Below are 27,944 nucleotides of genomic sequence, written 5' to 3'. Positions count from 1 at the left end.
TCCAACGTGGCATGGCTTGGAGAGGAAAAGTCTCTCTTATAAGCAGTCTGCTGTGGAGATCTGCTCTTATGCTGATGAGAGTGTTTCTTACTCTCATGGTATGGCGTGCCCTTGGGCTTTGGTACCAGTGTTACCCCAGAACTGAGGGGAGTGTTACCCCAAAATTTGATCAAGCTAATCACAGCCATATTGTGTGCATTGAACCACTATTAATTAATAAAATAAACCATCACATAGTTAATGGATAATTTGGACAAGCAGGGCTTTTGGAGGCAAGGTCAAATACTAGCAGCAGGCTTGCAGTTTCTGCTAATCAGAATGGGAGGAGGGGAAAAAAGAGTCAACAAATTGAGACCAAAAGAAAATAAGTGGATGGAGACTTAGAGTTTGGGCACCTTTGATATAGAAGCTTATTATGGCTAAGATGGCTAGGAATGCTTTGTTGAACTTATTGAAGTTAGGAGACATGATGACCCAGTAGGGATCACTATGAGCTATGTGTTTTGTAAAAATTAATTATAAAAAGACTAGATAATAGAGTATACTTTGGAGCAGTTCTCTGAAGCTATCCTGAGTGACTTTTTCCGGATAGCATACTCCCTGGCAGGGAAGCGACCAGCAATCACTGACCTGCTGCTAATTACTTGATACCATCTCAGATTTTAGGTAATTATTTTGGATGTTTTAAACCAATTGTTTATGTTTGTGTGTGCTTAAATCTAATAAATAGTAGTTTTAGATGAGAGCATGCTTATTTCTATCAATCTTTCATCAGCCAGAAGCACTGTACCCCCATTGATTTATTCCTGACACCACCTGAAGTGAAACAGTTAAGTTACCACTGCTTTGGGTTCTGAAAACCCTGGGTAACACCAGTGTCTCCACACCATGGCTCGTGCTGGGAAGGGCATTACCAGTTGGAAGAGGCCACTGTACAGCGGGTGTCTCCCTGGCCAGGATCAGAGTGCTTTCAGAGCCTCATTGCCTCTTCCATCAGGAACTTGCAGAGTTGGAGCTCAAGGGCCTCTCTAGTTCTGGGTGGGAAGGACTTGCAGATGCTGCTCTTCACCAAGATGTGCGCCTTGACCAGACAGTAGAGGCACCATTGATGAGCTTCACTGATAGAAAAGGAGGAATAGGGGTTCTGACTCAGGCCATGCAGTGGTAAGACGAAACTGGAGTGGTATCAACCCACACCACCCCTTATATACTTGGTCAGGAGCATGAGGAGACACACTGTGAATATGTGGGTCAACAGACACTGCTTGGAAAAACTTCTGGACTCAGGTGCATGGCATGCATGCGCACCCACGTGTAAAATAAACATAGGAACCATCACTCAAAGAAGATAGGGTTGCCTCTTACAGAGTTCCCGTCCTAGAGTACTTCAGCGGTAGACATTTCTTCTGATTTTTCTGAGTTCTAGTTGCAGCCCTCTTTGCTCAGATTCTCATGCAGTCCCATGCAAGTGTCTGGAATTCCCTACTAATTTAGGGAAGAAGCTCTGGATCATAGTGAACAGCAATACTAGCAGTGCCAAAAAAAACCTTTGCAAGACAGGCTGGTGCTCAGGTCAGAATTTCCTGGACAGAGGGTGGTGGACAAATACAATGCAGGAGTATCAAATAAAAATTGTATTGAAGCACTGAAAACGGAGGGCTTACTGTTTAAACAACCACAGAACCAACCAGACAATGGGGAAAATAAAGCAAGGATATATGAAGAGCTGACACAATGCTAAAGTCACAGAAATTCAGGAGCTCCTTCCCTCACCACAGCCAAGGAGGAAATTACTGGAATTATTTCTACTATATGTGGCATGACATGCAATGGCCAGAGGGAGTACTGGTTCACATTTACCCTACCAATACTGACGTCAGGAATAAAACATTCTTTGAACTGTGGGAGTTCTGCCAGACTCAGGCCAGGAGGCAGAGACCCAAGTGCAAGAATCCTGCTGAATGATTATGTTTAGATATTTGTCATTTCCACATTAAAAGCTCTTTTAAACATGTTATTTAGGGCAAAAAACAACACCCAAACAGACCAATTTTGTGCTTCTGAGAGGTGTCACGCTGAAAGCCTTGAAGAAAAAGGTCTCAGGCAACTTACTGACAATGCACTTACAATGGTGGCATGACGGAAAGCCATACATTCAGCAGCTAATATATACATGAACACTCTGAAATGCTTTTATTACCTTTTGTAATTTTGCTCCTTCATTTTTATCAACAATTCCACTTGATATCAATACTTTAAGAGTTTCTGTAGCTGTGTTTAGCACAGTTTGGACTGCCTGTTTGGTTTTCACAGCAGTAACAATATCTGGATAATCACGCTGCATTAAACCTAAAATAAATAAGAAATGTTCCAAGTTTTCTACTTAAATAGGCTTTCAATGGTAACACATTGAGGGGAAATACTAAATCTGCTTGACAAATCAATAAAAGGAAAATTACTTGGTGTAATTCCATTTGTCATAGTCATTTCCTAGTCACTTATATAGAAAAAACCCTTCACCTGAAGTTATAAATCTGCTCTTACCATGAAGAAGGATGCAAAAAACAGACTATGACATCCTTCCTCCCCATCTATGTTTGAGGCAGATGAGCTTACATATGAAAATCAAACTCCAAAATTATAATTTTGGGAGAAAAATACTTTTTGCTCTAAGTAACAACATATAAAAGGGAAATATAAGCATCTGCCTACAGAACAGGAACTCTTTCATAGATTCATAGATATTAAGGTCAAAAGGGACCATTATGATCATCTAGTCTGACCTGCTGCACAATGCAGGCCACCGAATCTCACCCACCCACTCCTGCAATAAACCTCTCACCTATGTCTGAGCTACTGAAGTCCTCAAATCATGGTTTAAAGACTTCAAGGTGCAGAGAATCCTCCAGCAAGTGACCCGTGACCCGTAATGCAGAGAAAGGCGAAAAACCCCCAGGGCCTCTTCCAATCTGCCCTGGAGGAAAATTCTTTCCCAACCCCAAATATGGCGATCAGCTGAACCCTGAGCATATGGGCAAGATTCACCAGCCAGATATCCAGGAAAGAATTCTCTGTAGTAACTCAAGATCTCACCCCATCTAACATTCCATCACAGGCCATTGGGCCTATTTACCATGAATAGTTAAATATCAATTAATTGCCAAAATCATGTTATCCCATCATACCATCCCCTCCATAAACTTATCGAGGTTAATCTTGAAGCCAGATAGGTCTTTTGCCCCCATTGCTTCCCTTGGAAGGCTGTTCCAGAACTTCACTCCTCTGATGGTTAGAAACCTTTGTCTAATTTCAAGTCTAAACTTCCTGATGGCCAGTTTATATCCATTTGTTCTTGTGTCCACATTGGTACTGAGCTTAAATAATTCCTCTCCCTCTCTGGTATTTATCCCTCCGATATATTTATAGAGCAATCATATCTCCCCTCAGCCTTCTTTTGGTTAGGTTAAACAAGCCAAGCTCCTTGAGTCTCCTTTCATAAGACAGGTTTTCCATTCCTTGGATCATCCTAGTAGCCCTTCTCTGTACCTGTTCCAGTTTGAATTCATCCTTCTTAAACATAGGAGACCAGAACTGCACACAGTATTCCAGGTGAGGTCTCACCAGTGCCTTGTATAATGGTACTAACACCTCCTTATCTCTACTGGAAATACCTCGCCTGATGCATCCTAAGACCGCATTAGCTTTTTTCATGGCCATATCACATTGGCGGCTCATAGTTCATCCTGTGGGCAACCAATACTCCAAGGTCCTTCTCCTCCTCCGTTACTTCTAATTGATGCGTCCCCAGCTTATAATTAAAATTCTTGTTATTAATCCCTAAATGCATGACTTTACACTTCTCACTATTATATTTCATCCTATTACTATGACTCCAGTTTACAAGGTCATCCAGATCCTCCTGTATGATATCCCAGTCCTTCTCTAAATTGGTAATACCTCCCAGCTTTGTATCATCTGCAAACTTTATTAGCACACTTCCACTTTTTGTGCAGAGGTCAGTAATAAAAAGATTAAATAAGACTGGTCCCAAAACCGATCCCTGAGGAACTCCACTGGTAACCTCCCCCCAGCCTGACAGTTCACCTTTCAGTATGACCCGCTGTAGTCTCCCCTTTAACCAATTCCTTATCCACCTTTCAATGTTCATATTGATCCCCATCTTTTCCAGTTTAACTAATAATTCCCCATGTGGCACCGTATCAAACACCTTTCTGAAATCTAGGTAAATTAGATCCACTGCATTTCCTTTGTCTAAAAAATCTGTTACTTTCTCAAAGAAGGAGATCAGGTTGATTTGGCACGATCTACCTTTTGTAAAACCATATTGTATTTTGTCCCATTTACAACTGACCTCAATGTCCTTAACTACTTTCCTGTTCAAAGTTTTTTCGAAGTCCTTGCATACTACAGATGTCAAACTAACAGGCCTGTAGTTACCCGGATCACCTTTTTTCCCTTTCTTAAAAATAGGAACTATGTTAGCAATTCTCCAGTCATACGGTACAACCCCTGAGTTTACAGATTCATTAAAAATTCTTACTAATGGGCTTGCAATTTCATGTGCCAATTCCTTTAATATTCTTGGATGAAGATTATCTGGGCTCCCCGATTTAGTCCCATTAAGCTGTTCAAGTTTCGCTTCTACCTCAGATATGGTAATATCTACCTCCATATCCTCATTCCCATTTGTCATTGCTACCATTATCCCTAAGATCCAAATTAGCCTCATTAAAGACTGAGGCAAAGTATTTGTTTAGATATTGGGCCATGCCTAGATTATCCTTAACTTCCACTCCATCCTCAGTGTTTAGCGGTCCCACTTCTTCTTTCTTTGTTTTCTTCTCTGTTGAACAACGAGGGACTGTTCCTGTATGTTACATGACTGTATGTATGTATGCATGCACAACTGGTGTTTGCCCATGATTTCAATTCCAACTTTCTGCTAGCTTTGTGATTTTTTTATTATTGTTGCGTTGGGATTTTTGTCATATAGTTGAGATATCTATGGACTGACTCAGCAACAGGCAATGTCTAAGATTTGACATCTACAAGCAAGAAACTCTTAGCCAGCCAGTGAGTCCATCAATGTTAAAACAGTGGAACTACAAAAAAAAACAAAACAAAAAACCAACCACCTCCCCCCAAAAAAGGTTACTAACCTTTCCATAACTTATTCTTTGAGACGTGTTGCACGTGTCCTTTCCACATTAGATGTGTGCGCGCCTCAAGCACAATTGCTGGAAATTTTTTCTACAGTGGTACCTGTCAGGTCAGCTCTAGTGCCCTCTGGTGCTGTGTGCTCATGGCACCGGTATAAAGAGACCCAAAGACACAGCACCCCACTCAGTTCCTTCTTGCTGGCCAACTCTGACAGAGGGGTAGGAGGCTGAGTTGTGGAATGGACATGTGCAACACATCTTGAAGAACAACAGTTATGGAAAGGTTACTAACCGTTTTTTTCTTCTTTGAGTGCTTGCACATATCCATTCCACATTAGGTGATCCCCCAAGCAAAGGAAGGAGGTGGGGTCAGTGTTCATTGACATATTGATTGTAGTACGGCTCAACCAAACCCAGCGTCATCCCTGGCCTGCTAGGTGATGGTGTAGTGGGAAGAAAATGCGTGCACTTATGACTGAGTTGCCACTATGCAAATGTCCTAGATAGGGACCTGGACCAGGAATGCTGCTGAGGAAGCTTGCACCCTTTTAAAACAGGCAGTCAAGATAACTGGTGACGGGACCTCCGCCTGCTCATAGCATGTGCAAATGCATGCTGCAATCCAGGATGAGATCCTCTGAGCGGAGACAGGAAGGCCTTTCATCCTCTCAGCTACCGCTGCAAAGAGCTGTGTGGATCTACGAAACGGTTTTGTTCTCTCTATATAGAACACTAGGGCATGTCTAACATCCAGCGTGTGGAGGCGTCGCTCCTCTCCATTTGCGTGCAGTTTTGGGAAGAAAACTCTCAGGAAAATTGCCTGATGACTGTGAAATTGCGAAACCACCTTCAGAAAGAATGTGGGGTGAGGGCATAGCTGTACCTTGTCCTTAAAGAAGACAGTGTACAGGAGTTCTGATGTAAGGGCCTGAACCTCTGAGACCCTTCTGGCTGAAGTAACAGCAACCAGAAAGGCCACTTTCCAGGAAAGGTATGACTGAGGGCAGGTCACCAATGGCTCAAATGGGGGGGGCTCATGAGTTTTGACAAGACCAGGTTTAGGTCCCTTGGGGGAATGGGCTCCCAAATCTGTGAATATAGTCTTTCTAGGCCCTTGAGGAAACTGATGGACATTCTGTGCAAGAAAACTGATGCGCCATCCTGGGGGTGGAACGGCGAAATTACTGTTACATGTATCTTAACTGATGATATTGCCAGACCTTCCTGTTTCAGATGTAGCAAATATTCCAGAACAGTCTGCAGAGATGATCATGTGCGTGAGAGACCTTGCTGGGAAGTCCAAATGGGAACTTTGCTTCTACTTGGCAAAGTATGTAGCTCTGGTAGAGGGCTTCCTGCTATCTAGAAGGACCTAGCGGACTTGCTCTGAACAGGCCAAATCTACAGGATTCAGCCAAGGAGCTTACAAGCTTTCAGGTGGTGGTTCAAGTGGAGCGTTCAACTGTGGTCCTGTGAGATCAGGTCCAGGAGGGGAGGGAACAGTATTGGAGTCGCTACTGATGAAGCACGATACAGTGTGATGAACCAGTGCTACTGATGCAGTATGATGAACCAGTGCTGATGGGGCCAGGTTGGGACTATGAGAATGACCCACACTTTGTCCCATTTGATCTTAAGCAGGACCTTGTGCACAAGTGGAATGGGAGGGAAAGTGTAGATAAGGTGCACCATCCAAGGGAGCAAGAAAGTGTTCGTGAGCGAACCCGGACTGTGGCCTCACAGGGAACAAAACTGGTGACATTTCCTGTTGTGACTGCTCTGAGTTCCCTGATGTTCATATGTGATGATAGCTTTTCCTGGGACCAAAGAACTTGGGTCCTGAGGTGCCTCAGGTGAGCCCCCCAATCCTAACTCTGACATGTCCAAGACTAGGGATATCGAAGGCTGGGGCCTGACAAAGGGGACATCTGTGCAGACCATCAGAGTGTCCCATCACCAATCGAGAGGTAAGGCCCAGGGGAGGTACACTGAGCACCGAGTCCAAGTGGCGGTGGCTTGGTGGGTACACCAAGGCCAGCCAAGCTTGAAGGGATCTGAGGCATAGCCTTGCATACTGCACTATGTATGTGCGTGAGGCCACGTGACCTAGAAGTTTGAGGCAGAAACGAGTAATCGTGATAGTGCTGGTCAAGACCCAGCCTATTAATTACACCATCATCTGAAAGCAGACTTCTGGGAAGAAGGGGTTGGCCTGGGTGGAGTCAAGCACCACTCCAATAAACTCTATCCTATGCACCAGGGTGAGGGTAGACTTCTGTTAGTTTATAAGCAGGCCCAGCACCTGAAAGGTTGACTGAATGAGGTGGACGCTGGCATCCACCTGTGTCTCAAACTGGCCTTTGACTTGAGGCATCGAGATACAGATAGACTTTTACCGCTCACCAGAATGGAAGCATGTCTTCTGGAATGGTGGCCGAAGAATGAAGGGGCATACGAATGTTTAGCATATCTGGCATGTAAACCTTGTAATGCCGGCTACAAAAGTGCCATGTGAACGCCTGTTCTCACTTTCTGGTGACATTGTAAATAAGAAGCGGGCAGCATTATCTCCCGTAAATGTAAACAAACTTGTTTGTTTTAGCGATTGGCTGAACAAGAAGTAGGACTGAGTGGACTTGTAGGCTCTAAAATTTTACAATGTTTTGTTTTTGAATGCAGTTATATAACAAAAAAATCTACATTGTAAATTGCACTTTCATGATAAAGAGATTGCACTACAGTACTTGTATGAGGTGAATTGAAAAAAATACTATTTTTGTTTATCATTTTTACAGTGCAAATATTCGTAAACAAAAATATAAAGTGAGCACTGTACACTTCGTATTCTGTATTGTAATTGAAATCAATATATTTGAAAATGTAGAAAAACATCCAAAAATATTTAATACATTTCAATTGGGATTCTATTGTTTAACAGTGTGATTAAAACTGCGATTAATCGTGATTCATTTTTTCAATGAGAGACCGAAGCTATGTTGATGAGAGAGCATTTCCCGTTGACATAGCGTGGTGGAGATACTGCTTTAAGTCGATATAAGGTGTGTTGACTTAAGTTACGTAACTTACATAACTTTACTAGCGTAACTTACATCGTCTTACTGCATTAGTATAGACAAGGCCTTCGTGATAAACTATTACTTTCCTATGAAAGGTATAGACATGAATACATGATAACAAAGAGGGCTTAAAAATCCATTCTCTCAACCAGTTTGCCTGAGATACACCTACCTGTTTCACCTCTTCACCAAAACCCTTTAAAAAGCTTTGGCTGTTGGGTCTGCACACACGATATCCTAAGGAACTGAATATATAGAGCCAAAGGTACATAAGGAGCCTTGGCTCCAATCCACTCCCTCTTTTCTTTCAGCTATTTCAAAATACAGTACATAGACTGCAAAGAAATGGGGATGGAGGATGAATCGTGTAGATCTATGCAGATAGTCATCTTGAAGTTGTTATCGTAACCCTTTTTTCTTTTTCAAGGTTAACTGAGCACGTGATGGCCAATTTAGCTACTTTGTCACTAGATTTAGTGACTTTTTGGTTTTCCTAGCAAGAAAATAAGTGTCAAAATGACCAGTGACAAATCTAGCGACTTTCACTGCCAATTACAGTGACATTCAGAAAAAGAAGTCACCAATATATATAGTCACAAAATCATTCACAAGCAGCTCAACAGTGTTAATAAAATCCATTCCATGTTCTTCTTACTACATTCTTTTGCACACCAAATCAATGTAATTACGTCTCAATTGAGCATGTCCTTGGAATCCATCACATTCCAGGGCTTCGTGGGCTGAGATGACTATAATGGGTAGGCAAGGAAAAGAAGTTTGTGGAGGCTAATTAAATACTTTGCTAAAGCCAGGCACACTTTGGAGAGAGCAGCACATTAGCCAGGGCTAGTTTTTACCCAAATGTGTTTTTTCTCTCTGCTGTGTAGTAGGTAGCACACCCTGTGATGTAGGGAAAGATGGCTAATGAAGCAGGCTGGGTGGGGGAGGCAGCAGGGGATGCCATTTCAGATTTTGGTAGGTGGGGCAACTTTAACCGTGATTCCAAAGGCTACTTGGGCACCTGAAAACTCTCGATTTTTTGCAGATAATAACTTAGATACAGTGCTCCTGTCAGATAATAATTTCTAATTCCTATAGAAAGAAAGAAAATTAAAAAAATATTAGACCCACTGAGCTCTAATATTTGTTCTGACATCTTGTATCAATTCACTTAAGGGACACAGGTTACGTTAAAAAAAATAATGTATATTTTTACTTTCTTACTAATTCTTGAACACAAAAATTGAAGAAATTGTAGAAAAACCTAGATTACTTTCTATCACTTTTTTGCAGTTCAACAAGCTTGGAATAGATCATTTAACCTCTGGATACACCCTATTAGGGCAAGGCCCCATGAGTTCATAATGCGCCTGCCTGGGGCTCTAGGGATGTTTCCCCACTACAAATAATAGACTAGAAAATTACTTTAAACAGGAGTGCAACTGACACTTTCAAGTCACTTTCATAGTATTGCCAACCCCAAATATTCAAAAATCAAGAATCAGGCTCACCAAAAATCATGAGACTGGCTTGAAAATAATAAGATTATGTAAAAATAATAGATTTGGTGTTTTTTTATTTACATTCTGCTTTTTGAGCCTTTAAGTCACATTTTGAAGCTTTCTCCACAGCCACAAGGGCTAGAAACTTCATTTTTCTTTAAGAATGAAGGCTGAAATCATCACATACCCACTTGACTCCAGGAGCTGGGGCTTTAAGGAAAACAATAATTATCATGAGACTCATGATAAAATCATGAGAGTTGGCAACACTGCTTTCATTTCTGAACAAAACTCAGAACAAAAAATTCTGTTTAAAGGCGAGTTACTTTCCAGAAGGCTCTTAAACACAACACTACAGTGACTGAGTTGCAGTTTTCAAAGGAGAATATTTTAAATCAAACAACAAGAAAATTCCACATTTTAAAGTTGGGGGAAAAAATTGAGACTTCTGAGGTATATCAAGGCCCCTGCAGGCAGGAAAGGAAAATAAACAGGCACAGGAGCCCTGGGCAGCTCTTCCTCTTGAAAGAAAGCTAGAGGATCAGATCTTCTAGTCCTTAATCAAGTAAAACTTCTATTGTCATCAGTGCCTCCACTCACAGATATAAACATCACATTGAACATGTGATAGCATGTGCGGTCAATAACTATACATTTCAAACTTAAATATCTGAACCATCTTATCCAGAGATACAATAACACATCTTATATGCATTGGCTCAGGGACTACATTTTCTGGCATATTCTGAACAATGCTGAGCTCACAGATTGTGCCCAGTGAATAATACAAATCATAACAACAATGGTTGACTTTATGGATTCTGTGGATGCAATTTCTATTCTTTGTTCTGGAATTGGTCTGAATACAGCTGAAACCCTAAGAATTTGATATATAATCACATCTGATACTCATTCCTTCCTTTTCTCAAACTCAAATGCAGCAGAGAGAAAGCCTGGTCCAGCGGATAGGGAACTAGCCCTGAGAGACCTGGGTTCTACTTCCCCATCCCCATGGACTTCCTGTATGACCTCAGATCAATGTCTTAGGGACAGAGTTTCAAAGGTTTTTAGGCACCCAAAGATGCAGCTAGGCACCTAGTGAGGCTTAGAAAGCACCTAACCTTCTAGGCGCCTTTGAAAATCCCACTAGGTGCCTACGTACCTTAGAAAAGTTGGTTTCAGAGTAGCAGCCGTGTTAGTCCGTATCCGCAAAAAGAACAGGAGTACTTGTAGCACCTTAGAGACTAACAAATGTATTTCAGCATACGCTTTTGTGGGCTAAAACCCACTTCATCGGATGCATGCAGTGGAAAATACAGTAGGAAGATCAGTGATAATCAAGTAGTGATTTTGTAGTGATAATCAAGATGGCCCATCTTGATCATCACTACAAAAGGTTTTTTTTCTTTCCTGCTGGTAATAGCTCACCTTAACTGAAGACTCTCGTTATAGGGTGTATGATAACACCCGTTGTTTCATGTTCTCTGTGTGTATATATATCATCCTACTGTATTTTCCACTGCATGCATCCGATGAAGTGGGTTTTAGCCCATGAAAGCTTATGCTCAAATAAATTGGTTAGTCTCTAAGGTGCCACAAGTACTCCTGTTCTTTGAAAATCTGGTTATCTCCCTGTGCCTCAGTGCCCCATCTGTACAGTGGGAATAACAGCACTCCTCTACCTCACCAAGGGGCTGTGATGTGAGGCACTCAGATACTACAGTGATGGGGGGCCACATAAGTACCACAGGTAGAATGGGAACTTCTCTATACTACTGCTATCCCTTCCCTGTGTTTCGGCCCTTTCTTTTCATTTATGCCCCCAACATCTTCCTCTTTTCTGAATGAACCGTTGGTTCAGAAGTCTTGGCTGTATTTCTTCTGAGTCCCCTGCATTCTCTCTTCAATCCTCACAGCCCCCCCCGCCCCGCCCTCCTCCCCCGGATTCCTGACCTAATCACATCAGCCACACCATCAGGGGCTTGTTCACCTGTACATCTACCAATGTGATATATGCCATCATGTGCCAGCATTGCCCCTCTGCCACGTACATTGGCCAAACTGGACAGTCTCTATGCTAAAGAATAAATGGACACAAATCAGACGTCAATAATGATAACTTTCAAAAACCAGTCGGAGAACACTTCAACCTCCCTGGACACTCAATTACAGACTTAAAAGTGGCAATTCTTCAACAAAAATACTTCAAAAACAGACTCCGATGAGAAACTGCAGAACTGGAATTAATTTGCAAACTGGACACCATCAAATTAGGCCTGAATAAAGACTGGGAGTGGATGGGTCATTACACAAACTAAAAACTATTTCCCCATGCTAATTTTTCCCCCTACTGTTACTCACATCTTCTTGTCAACTGTTTGAAATGGGCCATCCTGATTACCACTACAAAAGTGATTTTTCCTCCTGCTGATAATCATAGAATATCAGGGTTGGAAGGGACCTCAGGAGGTCATCTAGTCCAACCCCCTGCTCAAAGCAGGACCAATCTCCAATTTTTGCCCCAGATCCCTAAAGGGCCCCCTCAAGGATTGAACTCACAACCCTGGGTTTAGCAGGCCAATGCTCAAACCACTGAGCTATCCCTCCCTCCCCAATAGCCCACTTTAATTGAATTGTCTCATTAGAATTGGTAAGGCAACCCCCATCTTTTCATGTACTCTGTATATATGTCTTCCTACTGTATTTTCCACTCCATGCATCTGATGAAGTGGGTTTTAGCCCACAAAAGCTTATGCCCAAATAAATTTGTTAGTCTCTAAGGTGCCACAAAAGTACTCCTTGTTGTTTTTGCTGATATAGGCTATCATGGCTACCACTCTGAAACCTGTTTTATAGGTTCATCTAACGACTTCCAGATCCTTAATTTAATTACCATCCTCTTCTTATCTTAATCACCCTGCCTCTGTTTGTAAACAAAACACTGATTCCCGGCCCCAGGGACACAAGCTGGGAGAAGCACCTCTCTGCAGAACTCATATTCCACACTAATGCTGAGCAGTTAAGAGCTCCACCTGAGAGCCCACCTCCTGTATGAAACTCGGGGGGGCTGCAGCCCCCCTGCCCTACCTAATTGACGCCCTTGGGAGGCAGGTTAGCTAGCAAGGAGAGCTGCAAGGATGGAAGGTGGAGTGAGAAGAGACAGGCCATGGCAGGGGGCAATGGGCCTCCAGGGATGAAGCCCTTACTACAAATATCAAAGGTGGAGCTAGCTTGATTTTGGTTCTCCTTTACTCCCTTTCACCTGGCTAGGCCTGGGCTTAGCTGCCCAGATGTTATCAGAAATGAAACCCTGGAAACGGGGAAAAGGGGTCCGGCTAGTGGATTTTTGTTTTTAAATCTACTTTCTTGATTCCCTGCAGTGCCGAGCTCTGGTCAGGGGAATGCCCTCTTCCCCCGATTCTGGGCTCTCCCTTTCACTCACTTGTTGGCTCAAACCCAGGCTGGCAAGAAAGGGAGGCTCAGCTGAAATTAACCAACCCCAGCCAACCTGGGCTGCAGTGAACAGAACGCCCTTCCCAATGAACAGCGTGCGCCCTCCGGATGATGACAGTGTACTGTTGTAGTTGCTTCTGGTGCGTAACAGAATGTAGTAAGAAGAGCGTGGAATGGATTTTATTAACACTATTGAGCTGCTTGTGAATGATTTTGAAACTATACTCGCGCGTGTGTGCGTGTGTGCGCGCATATCTCTATAAAATTCTCTGTTGAATTCCCTGGAAATTTTGTTCAGTGACATTTTTTACTCCTTTTGCATGCTTTAAACAGCTATATCTAGCAACTTTTTCAGGGTCTGTCTGGTGACTTCCTGCTATGTGGAGTCAGCACACTGACTATAACGTATCTCCATTTTACATACCTAGCTCTTTCATAGCATCTTGTTTATTCTTTTCCATAATTTTATTTATTTCCTGTAAAATAAAGGAAAATGCAATTTCTATTAGGAAAGATACATACACCTTGTGAGTTCATATTTTAAATACATTTTAGTACAAATATTGCGGAAGTCCGTTAAATATAGGGGGTTAGCAGTGAGTGAGTTAGAGTTAGAATGACATCAAGCCATAACCCATGTTGTAGAAGGACCAGGCTCCTTTTGGAATACTTAGAGGAGGTCCAGTTGACTAAGAATACTTGAGGTCTGCCAGAAGGGGTAGCAGCTCCATCACCCTTTGAAAAGGTGCAGTATGCACATCATGTATCAGCTGTGCTAGAATTTGTTTTTAATCATTCTGACATCTTTGTTTTATCTATTTTAACTTCCTGTTATCAATTTAAATCTATAACTTTTTAAAGAATATAAATTAAAATTTTCAAAGCACACATTTTAAACCATTTCCTATACTTTCTATTATTTTCCCTCACCTTAGAAATTGTCTCATGACCAGAAATCTGCTCAATTAAATATTTTGTATCTTCTTCACCTTGGACATATCCCTTAGCAATATCATATCTAAAGGTTAGCTGTTTGTTTATTTGCTTTTCCAATAGGTATATCAATTTTGGTATCACAAGCTGAAATAAATAATAATGAAATAAGTCACATCTGCAAACAAAATACATGATCTAATAAAAATGTCAACTTTTCTAATAGGAATTCTTATACGGATTAATACACTTCACATGTATGTTTATATTTCATTTAACTTTGATTTATGTAAATACTACAACAGAGTGTCTGTCCAGATGCTTGATATGCTCTTAACATAACTTAGAAGTTCAGCAGTACAATTTAATATAACCTATGTTAGTTCTCCAGAAAACCAAGGTTGCCATTGTTTAGTGAAAAATCTCCTAAACGTCCTCTTTATAAGTGTCTTGTAAATCTGATACTTACTTTTTATGCTGGGGTGGAAGTAGGAGTAGAGAAAGGAAATAGTTTAGCCACTATAGTTACAGTGAATTCCAAGGAGGAAAACACCAACTAAATCAATTAAAGACTATCATTGCTGTGATTAAAAGTTCTTTGATTGTCGCCTGCCAACTAAACTAACAGCTTCCTCCTTGAGCTTCCTGTTTTAGAATCAATAAGTGATTATTTGCTGTGTTAGCAGCAATATTGGGGTAAAATCATCAATTAACTTAACTGTCATTATTTTCAACCTTAGAATTTGTAACAGTTTTTTTATTTTACTCTTGAATGTTTACTTTTAATAAAATTCATAAATGACACAACTATTTTTCCTTTAATTGGCAATTTGGGTCAGAACCCTCCAGAACCTAGGTGAATCACTCAAGCCACTTATGAGCCTAGATAGCTCTCCTTAAATTAAACCCTTTGGTTTTGACAATAGCTCACTGCACTAAGTGGAGGAAAAAACGGTTACCCATCTTTTGTAACTGTTGTTCTTCGAGATGTGTTGCTCATGTCCATTTCATTCTACTTCATTATTGGTGTGTCTTCACCCATGTGCACAGAGGTTGGAGACTTTTGCCTTAGTGGGTTAGGCTGTGGTGCCCTCTGGGGTGACTCGCTCACGCCGCAGTATATCAGGCACCGCTGGCACTACACCCTCTCTGTTCCTTCTTGCCGACAACGCCGACAACTCCGACAGAGGGCTAAGAGGGCGGGTAATGGAATGGACATGAGCAACACATCTCGAAGAACAACAGTTATGAGAGGTGGGTAACCATTTTTTATTCTTCGAGTGTTTATTCATGTTGATTCAATTCCACGTGACTCTCAAGCAGAATCCTTGGAGGTGGGCTCAGAGTTCACAGTCTTGCAGACTGGAGCACAGCTCTACCGAAACCAGTGTCATCATGAGCTTGCTGGGTCAGGGCATAATGCAAAACAAGTGTGTGGACGGACAACCAGGTTGCGGCCTGACTAATTTCTTGGATCAACACCTGAGCGAGGAAGGCTGCTGATGACACCTCCGCCCTAGTTGAATGAGCCGTCACAATCGCCTGCAGGAGCACCTTTGCCAGCTCATAACAGTAGCGGATTCAGGCCATGATCCAGGATGAGCTTCTCTGGGAAGACACTGGGCAACCCTTCATCCTGTCTGTGACAGCAACAAACAACTGCGTAGACCTACGGAACGGCTTCGTTCATTCTATATAGGCCAGTGCCTGCCTGACATCTAGGGTATGCAGCCTGCATTCCTCATCCATTGCATATTTGGACACAGGACCGGTAGGTATATGTCTTAACCAGTATGGAGCTGAGAGACGACCTTGGGCAGAAAGGCCAGGTGCGGGCACAGCTGGACCTTGTCCTTATAGAAGACCGTATAAGGCAGTTCCGACGTGAGCACCCTGATTTTGGACACCCTACGGGCTGAAGTTATAGCAACCAAGAAGGCAACCTTCCAGGAGAGAAGCAGAAGGAAGCAGGGAGCCAAGAGCTTCAAGTGTGGGCCCATGAGCCTAGACAGCATAAGATTCAGGTACTGGGGTGGGGACCGGGTCCCGGACATGCGGGTAAACGCACATCAGACCTTTCAGGAACCAGTCGTCATCTGATGGGCGAAGACGGACCTGCCTTGGAATGGAGGGTGGAACATTGATATGGCCGCCAGATGAACCTTGACCGAGGATAGCAACAGGCCCTGGAGCTTAAGATGTAGCAACTAGTCCAGGATGCTTTGCAGTGGGGCCTCTTCTGCATGAAAGTGATGATCCGAGGTCCAACATGTGAACCGCTTCCACTTTGCCGTGTTGGTGGCCCTGGTGGATGGTTTCCTCCTACCCAGCAGAACCTGCTGGACAGCAGCAGAACACTGCCATTCATCCCCACTCAGCCACGCAGTAGCCAGGCTGTCAAGTGCAGTGCCGCCAGGTTCGGATGCAGCAGATTGACGTGGCTCTGAGATAGCAGATCTTGCTGAAGAGGTAGCTGCAGAGTGGTGGCTGCCGAAAGACTCAGCAGCATGCCGAACTAGTGTTGATGAGGCCAGCTGGGACTATGAGGATGATTGTTGCTTTGTCTTGCTTCACCTTGAGCGGGACTCTGTGGATTAATGGCACCGGCAGGAAGGCATACATCAGAGCTCCCGAACACTGAATCAGGAAGGTGTCCGACAGGGAGCCCTTGTCCCTGCCCTGCAGAGAATAGAACACGTGGCACTTTCTTTTTTGCCTGGATGCAAACAGGTCCACCAGGGAGTCCCCCACCTATGGAAGATTAGGCTGACCACCTCCAAATGGAGCGAACATTCATGGCGAGACGAGAAGGTCCTGCTGAGGTGATCTGCCAGGATGTTCTTGGCTCCGGGCAGGTAGATGGTTACCAGATGAATGGCATATCGCACACAAAAATCCCAGAGGCTGAGCGCTTCCTGACAAAGGGCTGAAGACCTGGCACCACCCTGCCTGTTGATCTAATACATCGCAGTGGTATTTTCTTTAAGGACCAGCACCACCTTGCCTTTCATGTGGGGCAAGAAGGCCTGGCAGATGAGGCGAACTGCTTTGAGCTCCCTGACATTGATATGAAGGGCAAGATCGTTGTGGAGCCAGCGGCCCTGGGTGCTGAGCTCACCCATATGGGCTCCCAAACCCAGATCTGACACATCCAAGACCATGGTGATCGATGGAGATGGGATTGCAAAGGGGACTCCCTGCAGCACCGACCTGGGATCCGGCCACCAATCAAGAGACAGGAGGATGTGGTTTGACACTGTGACCACACAGTCCAGGGTGTGCCTGCTGGAGGTGTAGACCGAGGCTAGCTACACTTGCAGAGGCTGCAGATGAAGACGGGCATAGCTACCCACCTATGTGCACGCGGTCATGTGGCCCATCAGTCACAGGAACATGTGGGCCGTGGTGAGTGGGTGGCTCTTTATGTGGGAAATTAAGCTTGACATGGCCTGAAAACGCACTTCCGGAAGGAAGGCGCTGGCCCACATGGAGTCGAGGCCCACTCCGATAAACTCTATCCTTTGGACTGGCATTAACATGGACTTTTCCGTGTTTATTAACAGGCCTGGGTCGCTGCAGGTGGACCGCACCAGATCGAGGTTCCTGTGCACCTTCCCAGGAGACTTGCCCTTGATGAGCCACTCGTTGATATATGGGAAGATCTGGACCCCTTGACGTCTCAGGTAAACCGCTATCAGCGCCATGCCTTTCGTAAACACCCTGGGGGCCGAAGACAGGTCAAAGGGTAGCACCATGAAATGGAAGTGACGCCCAACCACTATGCAATGCAGGAAATGCCTGTGCCCTGGGAATATGGAGACATGAAAGTAAGCGTCCTTTAAGTCGAGAGGATCCAGGGATAGGATGATGGAGGTCAGGGAAACCATGCAGAACTTCAACTTCTTGAGAGACATGTTGGGGTCACCCAGGTCCAGAATGGGTCTGAGACCCCCTTTGCCTTCAGGATTAGGAAGTAGTGGGATTAGAATCCTCTTCTTTCAATATCTCGAGGAACCTCCTCCGCAGCCCCCAAGCCCAGGAGATTTTCGACCTCCTGAACGAGGAGTTGCTCGTGAGAAGGGTCTCTGAAGAGGGATGGGGAAGTCGGGGGCGGGGAGGGCGGAGGGAGGGGCAGCCAAAAATTGCAGGATATAGCCCCAAGCTACTATGTCCAGGACCCAATGGTCTGATGTAATCAGCGACCAGGCCGAGAAGTAGGGAAAAAGGCAGTTGAGGAAAAAGCGGGAAGGATCCAGGCAGTTGGCTGGTACATTGCTCCCGAGCACACCCTCAAAATGAGCACTTCTGGCCCCCTTGGTGCTTCGCTGGGCAAGGCTGTGCAGCAGATCGGGACAACGAAGGGCGGTGGTAACTAAACCCTACATCCCTTTTCCTGGCAGGTGCCTGCCGAGGCTGCCACTGTCGAGGTGGCGGGGGAGCCCGGAATGGCTATCTCAACGCCTGAGGAATATGCATCCCCAGAGAGCAGAGAGCCACCCGTGTGTCTTTCAGGCCTCGTAGATAAGAATCCATTTGGTAGGAAAAAAGGCCGACACCGTCAAATGGGAGATCCTGAATAGAGGCCTGCATCTCCTGGGACTGGTCTGTAGTCTGAAGCCAGGAACTGTGCTGCATGACCACCGCAGAGGCAACCACTTGGGCAGCTGAATCGGCCATGTCCCAGGCCATTTGGAGGGAGCACCGAGCTGCCGCGGTACCCTCCTCCACCAGAGACGTGAACTTCTGGGCCATCTCCTGGGTCATGGAGTCCTTGAACTTGAGGAGGGAGTCCCACAAGTTAAAGTTATAGCGACTCAAGATGAAGACCGGTGCCAGGGAGATCGTCTATGGCTGTGCAAATCCCAGCGCGAGGATGGGGATCTGGAGCACGGAGCTGATGACTCATAGTGGTGAGCCAGAGCCCTGAGCCGACGCGGAGACCAAGAATGTGGTGATCGAGGGTTGTGTCTTGGCTCCGGAGACCGGTGGCACTTGCTTGATTTGTGCAAGGCCTTGCCGGCAGGCTTGCCCTCTTGAGGAGCCATAGCCAGATATATAGCCCCAAGCAGTGCCATATGCAGTGGGGGCGCTCTCCACTTTCCTGGTGCCAGGAGCTGGGAGGCTGTCGACTGCGCCATTGGCCTGGGCCCTTTACTGTTTCCTGGAATCGGTGATGGGTTCTTTCGGGGGAAGGAACTCCCTGGGGCTGAGCCCTTTTGCGGGTCTGGAGTCGGTGTAAGGCCCGAACAGGGTCCTTTGCCCGGAGGCCCCTGGTCGCGCTTGCTTGGTGCCATCTTCTTAGGTTTCTTCTTCGGCACTAGTGACAGGAATCGGTTCTGGGAGGAACCCGGTGCCAGGGGTGCACTCCGCACCGAAGTAGAAGCACTAGGTGCTGCATCAGGCTGCTCTGGCTCCGAAGCTGTGCGCAGGGCAGCCTGCATCAGGAGGGCCCTGAGATGTATGTTGTGCTCCCTCTGAGTCAGAGGACCAACATTTTTACAGCTGTGATAGCGCTCCTTTACGTGGGATTCCCCAAGACAGCTTAGACAACATTCATGAGGGTCACTAGCAGGCATAGACCTGTTACACATGGAGCACTGCTTAAAACCTACTGGGACGCTATCTAACACTTAATAGCTACTTAACAACTAACAAACAATGGTTAAACTATTTACAGCCAGAAGCACAAGGCTGAGATAGAAAAAAAATCGCTGGCCACTTGCGAAGCAAGGGGTAAAGGCGTTCCAACTGACCACCATGGATGGTAAGAAGGAACTTAGAGGGCGTAGGACCCACTGTGCCTGATATACCATGGCGTAATATACCAGAGGGTGCCACATCCAGACCTACGGATACTACTAAGGCAAAGTTTCCGACGTCCACGTATGTGAACACGCACACACCTAGAATGAACTAGAATGGAATCGACATGAGCAAGCACCTGAAGAAGAATTTCTGTGGACATCTATGTTGAAACCAGAAATAAATCGTTGATTGGTCATGTCTCCCAGGTAATAACACCTTCATTGATGCAAACAGCACTCCCACAGCACCAAGAGCTCCAATTTGCTGCGTCAGGGCAGCACGGCCTCACACTGGAGGTCTCCAAAGAACAGGCAAAACGTGCTTGAAAGACTGACATGTATAAGGCAATATGCACTGCTGCCACCTGCATGATCACTTTATAGAAAGAAAAAGCAGAAACTTATATTGTCTTTGTAGAAAGGATGTTGAGACTATCAGATACACAAACTCCTGTCTCCAAATAATAGGTCTGAATACAAAGGATGATCCATTAAGAGAGTCTCTGCTCTGAAAGATTCCCATTCAGCCCCTTCTCCAAATGCAAAAAACAACCTAGATGACTTGAAAAACCATGGCCCCATCCTGGTTGCAAATAAGTCTGCTCAGATCCAACTTGTGGAACAAAGTTACCCAAGTGAATCATGGGATCAGGAAAATTTGTTCAGATGAGAAAACCAGAAATCTCTTGCAGCTACAACTTTGAGTATGATAGTAGTTCAGGTAATACACTGCAGCTGACATATCTATGAGCACTTGCACTATATGACTCCTGATGATAAGGCTAGCTGAGTATGTTGGACTTATAACAAATTTACGCGTTATCTAGCTTCAAGGGGATTTCACAGACTGAGGGTCTGCTCACCTCCTCAAATGATGTAGGCAAAATAATTCCCCATAATGATGGTGCACAGGGGCTGAATAAACTGAACCCCTGTCAAGGCTGATTCCCCACTCTGGCACATAGAGTGCAGAAGGTGGGGGCTGGCAAGGATTCTAAAAATTAATACTGGCCACTCCAGGCTTGTATTAAACTCTGAAGGTTACAACTTTTCTCTGACTTGGATGGGTAGATGCTGCCACCACCCAAGTGCAAAAAACCCCTTTTAGAACCCAGGTAGGGGCACTTTGGAATTCCTTCCTGTGGGTACCCTCAAGCCCTTTCACCTCCCCACCCCCCCTCCGGGGAAGAGCTGAGAAAGAAAACAAAGAAAATCACCTGTTGCCACCAGCTAATTAAACAATATATGCACAAACCTCTTAGAGACACAAAAATTCAATCCTGCTATTAAAAAAGCTAAATTTTATTAAAAACAAAAAAAAAGAAAATACATCTGGAACTTAGGTTTTTTGCTAGGTTTTAAAAAACACAATTACAAGGATTAAGTATCAAGATAGCTTCTTGAGATCCAGCTTAAAGGTTACAAGCAAAACAAAAGCATTTGGGGTTAGCACAGAGGAGTCCACAAGCCATAAAGAAAAAAAAGAGATAAACCTAATCACATCTTCCTAGACATTTCCTGATCTACTTACATATCTGGGGTTTCAAATGAGTAGTTTCTAGGTATGATTTGATAATTTTTCATACCTGGCACAAGCTCTTACAGCATAGTTCCAGCCCTGTTCCTGCTCTCCGGGAGAACAACACAGAAGACAAAGGGGAAGTTTTTTCTCAATTTTAAAAAGTTCTAGCCTTCCCATTGGCTGTTTTGGTCAGGTGCCCACTCCCTTCCTTTTACCTATAGACTTTTTAACCCTTTACAGGTAAAGCAGGTAGAGAACAGTTACTAACAGCGATTTTATAGCTAACTGGCTGGCTGGGTAGCCACAAAAGGGAGCTCCCTCCTTCCCCCCTCTATTTATCACAACCCCTCTTAGGATTTTGGATGGGAAAATACACCACAAAGTCTTTTTTTTTCATCCCAGTTCCTGCAGTCACAATAAGAGTCCTGAACAAAGCCTGAGCTTGTAAGCATATGAAGCATATGTATTGAAGCTACACTTTCTGACACTTTTAACCATGGTGGCTGAAATCAAGACACTAGAAAAGTACTTTAATGCTATGCATTAATATAAGGACTTAGTAGTGGGGGGAAAGGGTGAAGAAAACTTTCCTCATAAATTAGAATTAAAACAAAACAAAACACAAGAAGAACAATGTCTGGTCAGCAACCCTCAGACTGTCTGATTTTTCTTCAATAGCAGAATAAACAGGATTTGAAAGGAAAAGGTAGGTAGTGCACCCCTAACCGTCAATGCTGACATATGGGCTGTTATGACCCTCTCCTAAAGTACAGGGCATTCAATTGTTCCACAGATCATGTGATATATCATACAAAATGTAAGAGTAGATGTGGGGAGGCAGTTTTATGAGGAAGAAACATGGTTTTATCTTAGCTCTATAAGCATTCCACATACTCCCATGCTCTCAGTGCAGCACGCTATGAGATATCACCAGCAAAGCACATAAGGGGGAGCCACACAGATTTAAAACAACAACATTTGAGAATTTGGTTTACATTTTATTTTACTGAACCTAAAAATAAAATACAAAGCTGCATGCTTTTATAGTTCCTTGTTAAAAGTTATAAAAATCTTTATCTTTACCTTCAAAAGACGCAGAACTCTAATAAGGCGAAAGATTCGGAATACCCTGATAGTCTTAATCATATTGTATGTTGGGTGAAGTGGCTTAAAGACATTAATAATCATGATATCTATGAGTCCAACTATTATGATTACTAGTTCAAACTGATTCCAATGATGAAAGATGTAAGACCTCCTCATGGCTAAAGCCTGTTATTTAAAAGAAACATACAGTATTTATTTAGATTCATTACATAGTTTACAACATATTAAGCTTTTACTCAAATCTGAAAATTATAATGCATCTTTCAACACTACGCAGGCTTGACAAATCCATCTATTAACAGCACATAAAACTTCCCTATAGGTCTTAACCAACCAATTTATGCAGAATTAAAATCTTTAACTAAAAAACAAACATCAAATTTCTAGCCTTTCTGGTCTCAAAGGTAACCTTTGAAAGTAAGTATTACCTTTCTGCAACTGCAGGGAGGCAGATTGAAACAGATATGTAAACTGTTTAAGACTTAAATTCTGGCTCCAGAACACAGCAGGAGCAGCTGAATTATGCATGGGTCAGTCACTTCAGAGGTGAATATTGGGGGGAACAAATCCTTCTCCCTACCTAGGACAGTCTATGGCCGTCTCTCTCTTTCTGACCCAATGAATATTTATATAGACAATTAAAGTGGAACAGCTCCAATAGGAAAGAGAGGCAGACTGACTGTATCCCACAGGATAAGGTATTCATTCAGGATGTGGGAGATCTGCGTTCACATCCCTCCTCCAAATCAGGCAGAACAAGGACTTGAACTTGGTTCTGCCATGTCTCCTGCACCCTAGAGGGGTGCCATAGCCAATGGACTATTGGTTATTCTGGGGTATCTGTCTCTGTTTTTTTGTGAAAAATATCAAAAGGTCTCAGGATCATCCTGATGTGGAAGGGGAAAAATTTCAAAATTTTTCATGGAAATAGGAAAGCTGTTTCCCATTTACCTCTACTTTCAAGACATGATTAGAAGGTCGGAAAAAATCTTAAGACTTTCCAATTTACCATGTTCCACTCCATTTTTTAAACGGATAATTATTTTATTGAAAATATGAAGTTTATTCACTTGTAACTGGAGTTCTTCAAGATGGACTCTACACATTCCCACTCTTGGGATGTGCCAGTGGTACAGCTCTGACAGTGGAACGTTTAATCATAGCAGTGCCCATTTGAGCGGTCTTGTTCCTGCTCCTGGTCTCCCCCACTCTCAGTGTTCCTAAATGTTCTGAGGGCAAGGATATTAAAGAGGGCTTTGGTGCCACCAGTCACCAGTGGCGGCATCAATCCATTGGGAGCCTCTTGCAAAACTCAATTTTGGGTCCCCTACTTGTGTGGAGAGTGCCATTTTGCTCTACAATATGGTGTCCTCCACCCAGCGTGACCTCTCATGCACTGTACATGGAGCAAAATGGCATCCTCCACACAGGTAGGGGCTTTGGATCCTTCTGCACTGAAGGGTTTGATACCACTCCAGGAGTGGAGGTCAGTGCCTTATGAAGAGTTTTAGATTGTTTTTTGCCCTCCAAGACATTGTGGGCTGATATAGTCTGATTGTACTCAAAGATCGTTTAACAGATTTGTTACCAGAGAGTTTACTGCCAGGGCCTCCTGAAGCACTGAGGCTTGGAGTTTGCGTAGGCGTTCATTATAAGATCTTGGGGTGAAGGTGCTGCATATTAGGTAGGTGAGGGATTAGGTGAGGAAAAATGCCCTTCTCCCAGGCAAGCCTCATCTAAGATCTAAAATGGAGAATACAGCAGGACAACAGGCATACATCTTGAATCCTGGCCTTTTCCCCTTGGATCTACACCATAGGTTCCAAGTGCCAATACTGTAGCTCAGGAACCCCAAAACTAATAGAAAACAAACAAAATAACTCTTATAAAATAAAAAAAAAATAAAGAAAACCACCCACAGCGGGAAGGAACTGACATGTCTCAAGTGCCACACACCTTCTATAACCTGGTTCTGAGAATGCTCAGGAACAGCACGGGGCATGAGAAGAGAAGGTTATTCACCTTGTGCAGTATCTGAGGTTCTTCGAAATGTGTGTCCCTGTGGGTGCTCCACTTTAGGTGTTTGTGCACCCCTGCACTCTAGTCAGAGACTTTTAGTAGCAGTGCCCAGTTGGGTCGCACATGCGTGGCCCCTGCCTCGCGCTGTGCAACCAACCCCCACTCAGTTCCTCCTCTACTGCAGATACTAATAAAGAAACTCCGAAGTAGAGGGGAGGAGGGAGGGTAGTGGAGCACCCACAGGGACAAACATCTCAAAGACCCTCAGCTACTGCACAAGGTGAGTAACCTTCTCTTCTTCTCCGAGTGCTGTCCCTGTGGGTGCTCCACTTTAGGTGACTTCAGAGCAGTGCCCTCCAATGGAAGGAGGGGCTTCAGAGTTGAAGTTGTGACCTCCGATAGTAGAGAGCATCTGAAGGAGGTATCAGATGTTGCCTGTTGCTCTAAGGCATAGTGCTGTCTAAAGGTATGGGCTGAGGCCCAGGCAGCAACTCTACAAACATCCGTGATAGGTACATTGTGCAGGGAAGCCGTGGAGGCTGATAAGGCTCTAGTGGGATGTGAGCGAATCCCCATGAGGGATTGGCAGTAGCACTGATGATAGCAGAGTTTTGTGCAATTATGGATCTACGTGGAAAGTCTTTGTTTAGAGATGGTGCTCCTTTTGGAGCATTCAGTGATGGATAAAAACAATCTGGGTAATTTATGGGATGGTTTAGTCCTGTCTACGTCAGAAGCCAATGCCCTCTGAACATCAAGATTATGAAGTGTGTAATGTGTTCTATCTGTGTGGGGTTTAGGGGTGTGGTCTGAGGGACACTTTATCCTCAAGGAAGACCATGTATGGGAGTTCTGCTATGAAAGCCCAGTGCTCCCACATGTTTGACAGATGTCATTGCCTCAAGGAATGCTACTTCCATAGAATGGTGTAGCAGTGATTATGTTGTCCTAGATTCAAACAGGGAAGAGTTGATGATCCGAAGGACCAGGTTCAGGTCCCATGGTGTATTAGGCTCACGTAGCTCAGGGTAGGCATTATTGAGTCCTCTGATGAAACATTGGTCAGTAGATGGGTAAAGGCAGGATGGCAATCCAGCTTGGGGTGGAATGTTGTGATGGTAGGTAGATGGACTTTTATTGGGCTCATGGATAGGTCTGACCATTTGAGTTCTAATACGTAACGCAGTATAAAGGATAATGTCCCTGGGATGGAAGTCATCCATTTAAGTTGGCACCAGGCCTTAACTTGTCTCCCCTTCAGGGTGTATGGGTGACGGTTCATTTCTGTTCAACTGTGTAATTATATTTTGTACCTCATCTGAACAGGTCAGCTCAGGTTCCGTGAGCCATGGAGGAGCCATGGTCTGAGTTTCTGTGGATGCAGGACACGGCCTGAGTCCTGGGACAGTGGGTGAGACAGAAGTGGGAGTGTGATTCATGGATGCACGGTCATGCTGAAGGGGTAAGGATACCATGGTTTGGCAAGGCCATGATAGTAGAATTACTGTGACCCATCCAGCCTGATCTTGTGGATCACTCGGTTCAAAAGAGGAATAGGAAGGAAGGCATAGAGAAGGGGAGCGTTCCACTCAAGGAGGAATGCATTGTCTAACGACTGCACACAAGACCTGCACTGGAACAAAAATGAGTGTTTGGTATTTTGTGCAGTTAATAAAAGGTCTACTGTGGGGAACCCCCAGTGTTGAAATACATGCAGGAGTACTGTGTTGTTGAGCTCCCATCGCGGTCCTGAGAAATTTGTCTGCTGAAGGTATCTGCTGTGGTGTACAGACATTGTGTCTGATGCACCATCGTCAGGGTTTTATTGCTTGCACACAGAGGTACTGAGAGTGTGCTCCCCCTTGTCTGTATACATAATACATACAAGCTCAGGCTTCAAATAGCCTTGTCCTTGATAAGCGGCAGGAATTGGGAGCAAGCATTGTGGGCAGCTTGAAATTCCAATAGGTTAAAATGTCAAAGGGATTTCACAGGGGACCAGCGGCCCTATATAGAATGTGGGTGCAGGTCTGTTCTGCATCCCAGGAGTGAGGCATTTGTGGTCTGAATGAAGGGTGCCCCTGTGCATATGTTGGTCGGTTTTGCCCACCAGAGAAGGTGGTCCTTTATTTTGCCCGATATCTTGGCATGCTTGTTTATGCTGTGCCTGTGTGGAACAAACTTGATACGTAGCCTTCCTTGTAGGCAATGGATGTTTAATCTGGTGTGTCTGACAGCAAATGTTGTGGCTGCCATGTGGTTAAGGAGTTGGGGGAAAGTCCTGGCAGACACCTGTGGGCTATTTCTAGCAGTGCGTATGAGGCTGATGATAGTGAGAGAACGTTGTTTCAGTAGTGAGGCTATAGCCTCGATAGAGTTGAGGTGGGCCCCAATGAAGTCCAGCTCTTGCACTGTTGTTAGAGTGGGCTGGTCGGTATTTATTAGGAAGCCCAGATTCGTGAAGAGGGTTACCACCTCTTCGGTGGCTTGCAATGCTGTCTGCCGGGTTGACGCTTTTAGCAGGCAGTCGCTTATAGTGTATAGTGTGACCATCTTGAATCATTGTGTTTTTGACGAACTTGTTGAATTATTGGAGGTCGAGCATTGGTCTCCATCCATCGGAGTTCTTGTTAGGGAAAGTTGACGGTTGGGATGCAGCAACTTGAGACGTAGATTGTTGTCCCTTCAGGTTCTGCACTGCGACCCTGTGAGTCAAATCACCGCTGTTGTTGTGAATACATTGGCCTGTGGTAACATTGGGTTGTAAAGAAATTCCTGTTTCCTCTTCCGTTTGGGGTTATAGGTTCCCAAGGATCAGAGAGTCGCTCGTGAGTCCATGAGTGAGTGGAGTGAGTCGTCTGTCCTTTTGGCGAATAATTTGGGCTGGCAAGTCTTCCACCATAGATTGCACCTCTTTGGGGAAGCCAGAAAGATAGAGCCATGATGTATGCAAAAAGTCCACTAGCCCATGCTGTATCACGGGAACCTCCTCAAGGGAGATGTCCAGAGAGGGTCACCCTCTCAAATAAGCCATGGAACAGTTTGAAATCATCCCCTATATTAGGGGGAGGAGGCATAAAGGTGTCCTCTGTGGACAGTGATGGCAAGTGGGTAGGTGATGTCCCCTGCAAGGGCGGAGGTTCTTCTTCCTCTTCCCCTGGTACCACTGAGGGTGCTGGTACAGAAGCTGTGGGGAATAACTGTGCGCTGGGTCTGGCCAGGGCGGGCAGTCCCCACTTGTGTGGCGCATATGACCCATGGAGTCCAGTATGCCCATTGGGATGGGAGCGGCACAGGGGGTCCCGATACCACTGTAAGTACCCAGGGACAGCATAATATGCCTCAGG

The 27,944-nt window shown here is 44.5% G+C and overlaps 1 protein-coding gene across 1 annotated transcript in view; it reads right to left on the bottom strand.

Annotated features, from left to right (window-relative positions):
- The window catches only part of LOC114018710 (sodium/hydrogen exchanger 10), a 304,510-nt gene that overhangs the window by 96,900 nt on the left and 179,666 nt on the right, over positions 1-27,944 (bottom strand). Inside the window, exons 16-19 of the mRNA XM_043548755.1 lie at positions 22,555-22,743; positions 14,143-14,292; positions 13,637-13,688; positions 2,201-2,349 (exon numbers count right to left, since the gene is read on the bottom strand). Coding sequence (XP_043404690.1) covers positions 2,201-2,349; positions 13,637-13,688; positions 14,143-14,292; positions 22,555-22,743 — 540 coding nt within the window. The remainder of the gene's footprint in view (positions 1-2,200; positions 2,350-13,636; positions 13,689-14,142; positions 14,293-22,554; positions 22,744-27,944) is intronic.

The sequence above is a fragment of the Chelonia mydas genome, chromosome 6, assembly GCF_015237465.2.
Source record: "Chelonia mydas isolate rCheMyd1 chromosome 6, rCheMyd1.pri.v2, whole genome shotgun sequence".
Taxonomy (NCBI): Eukaryota; Metazoa; Chordata; order Testudines; family Cheloniidae; genus Chelonia; species Chelonia mydas.
Note: the sequence above shows the minus strand (reverse complement) of the source record. Positions and strands in the feature narration are given on the sequence as shown.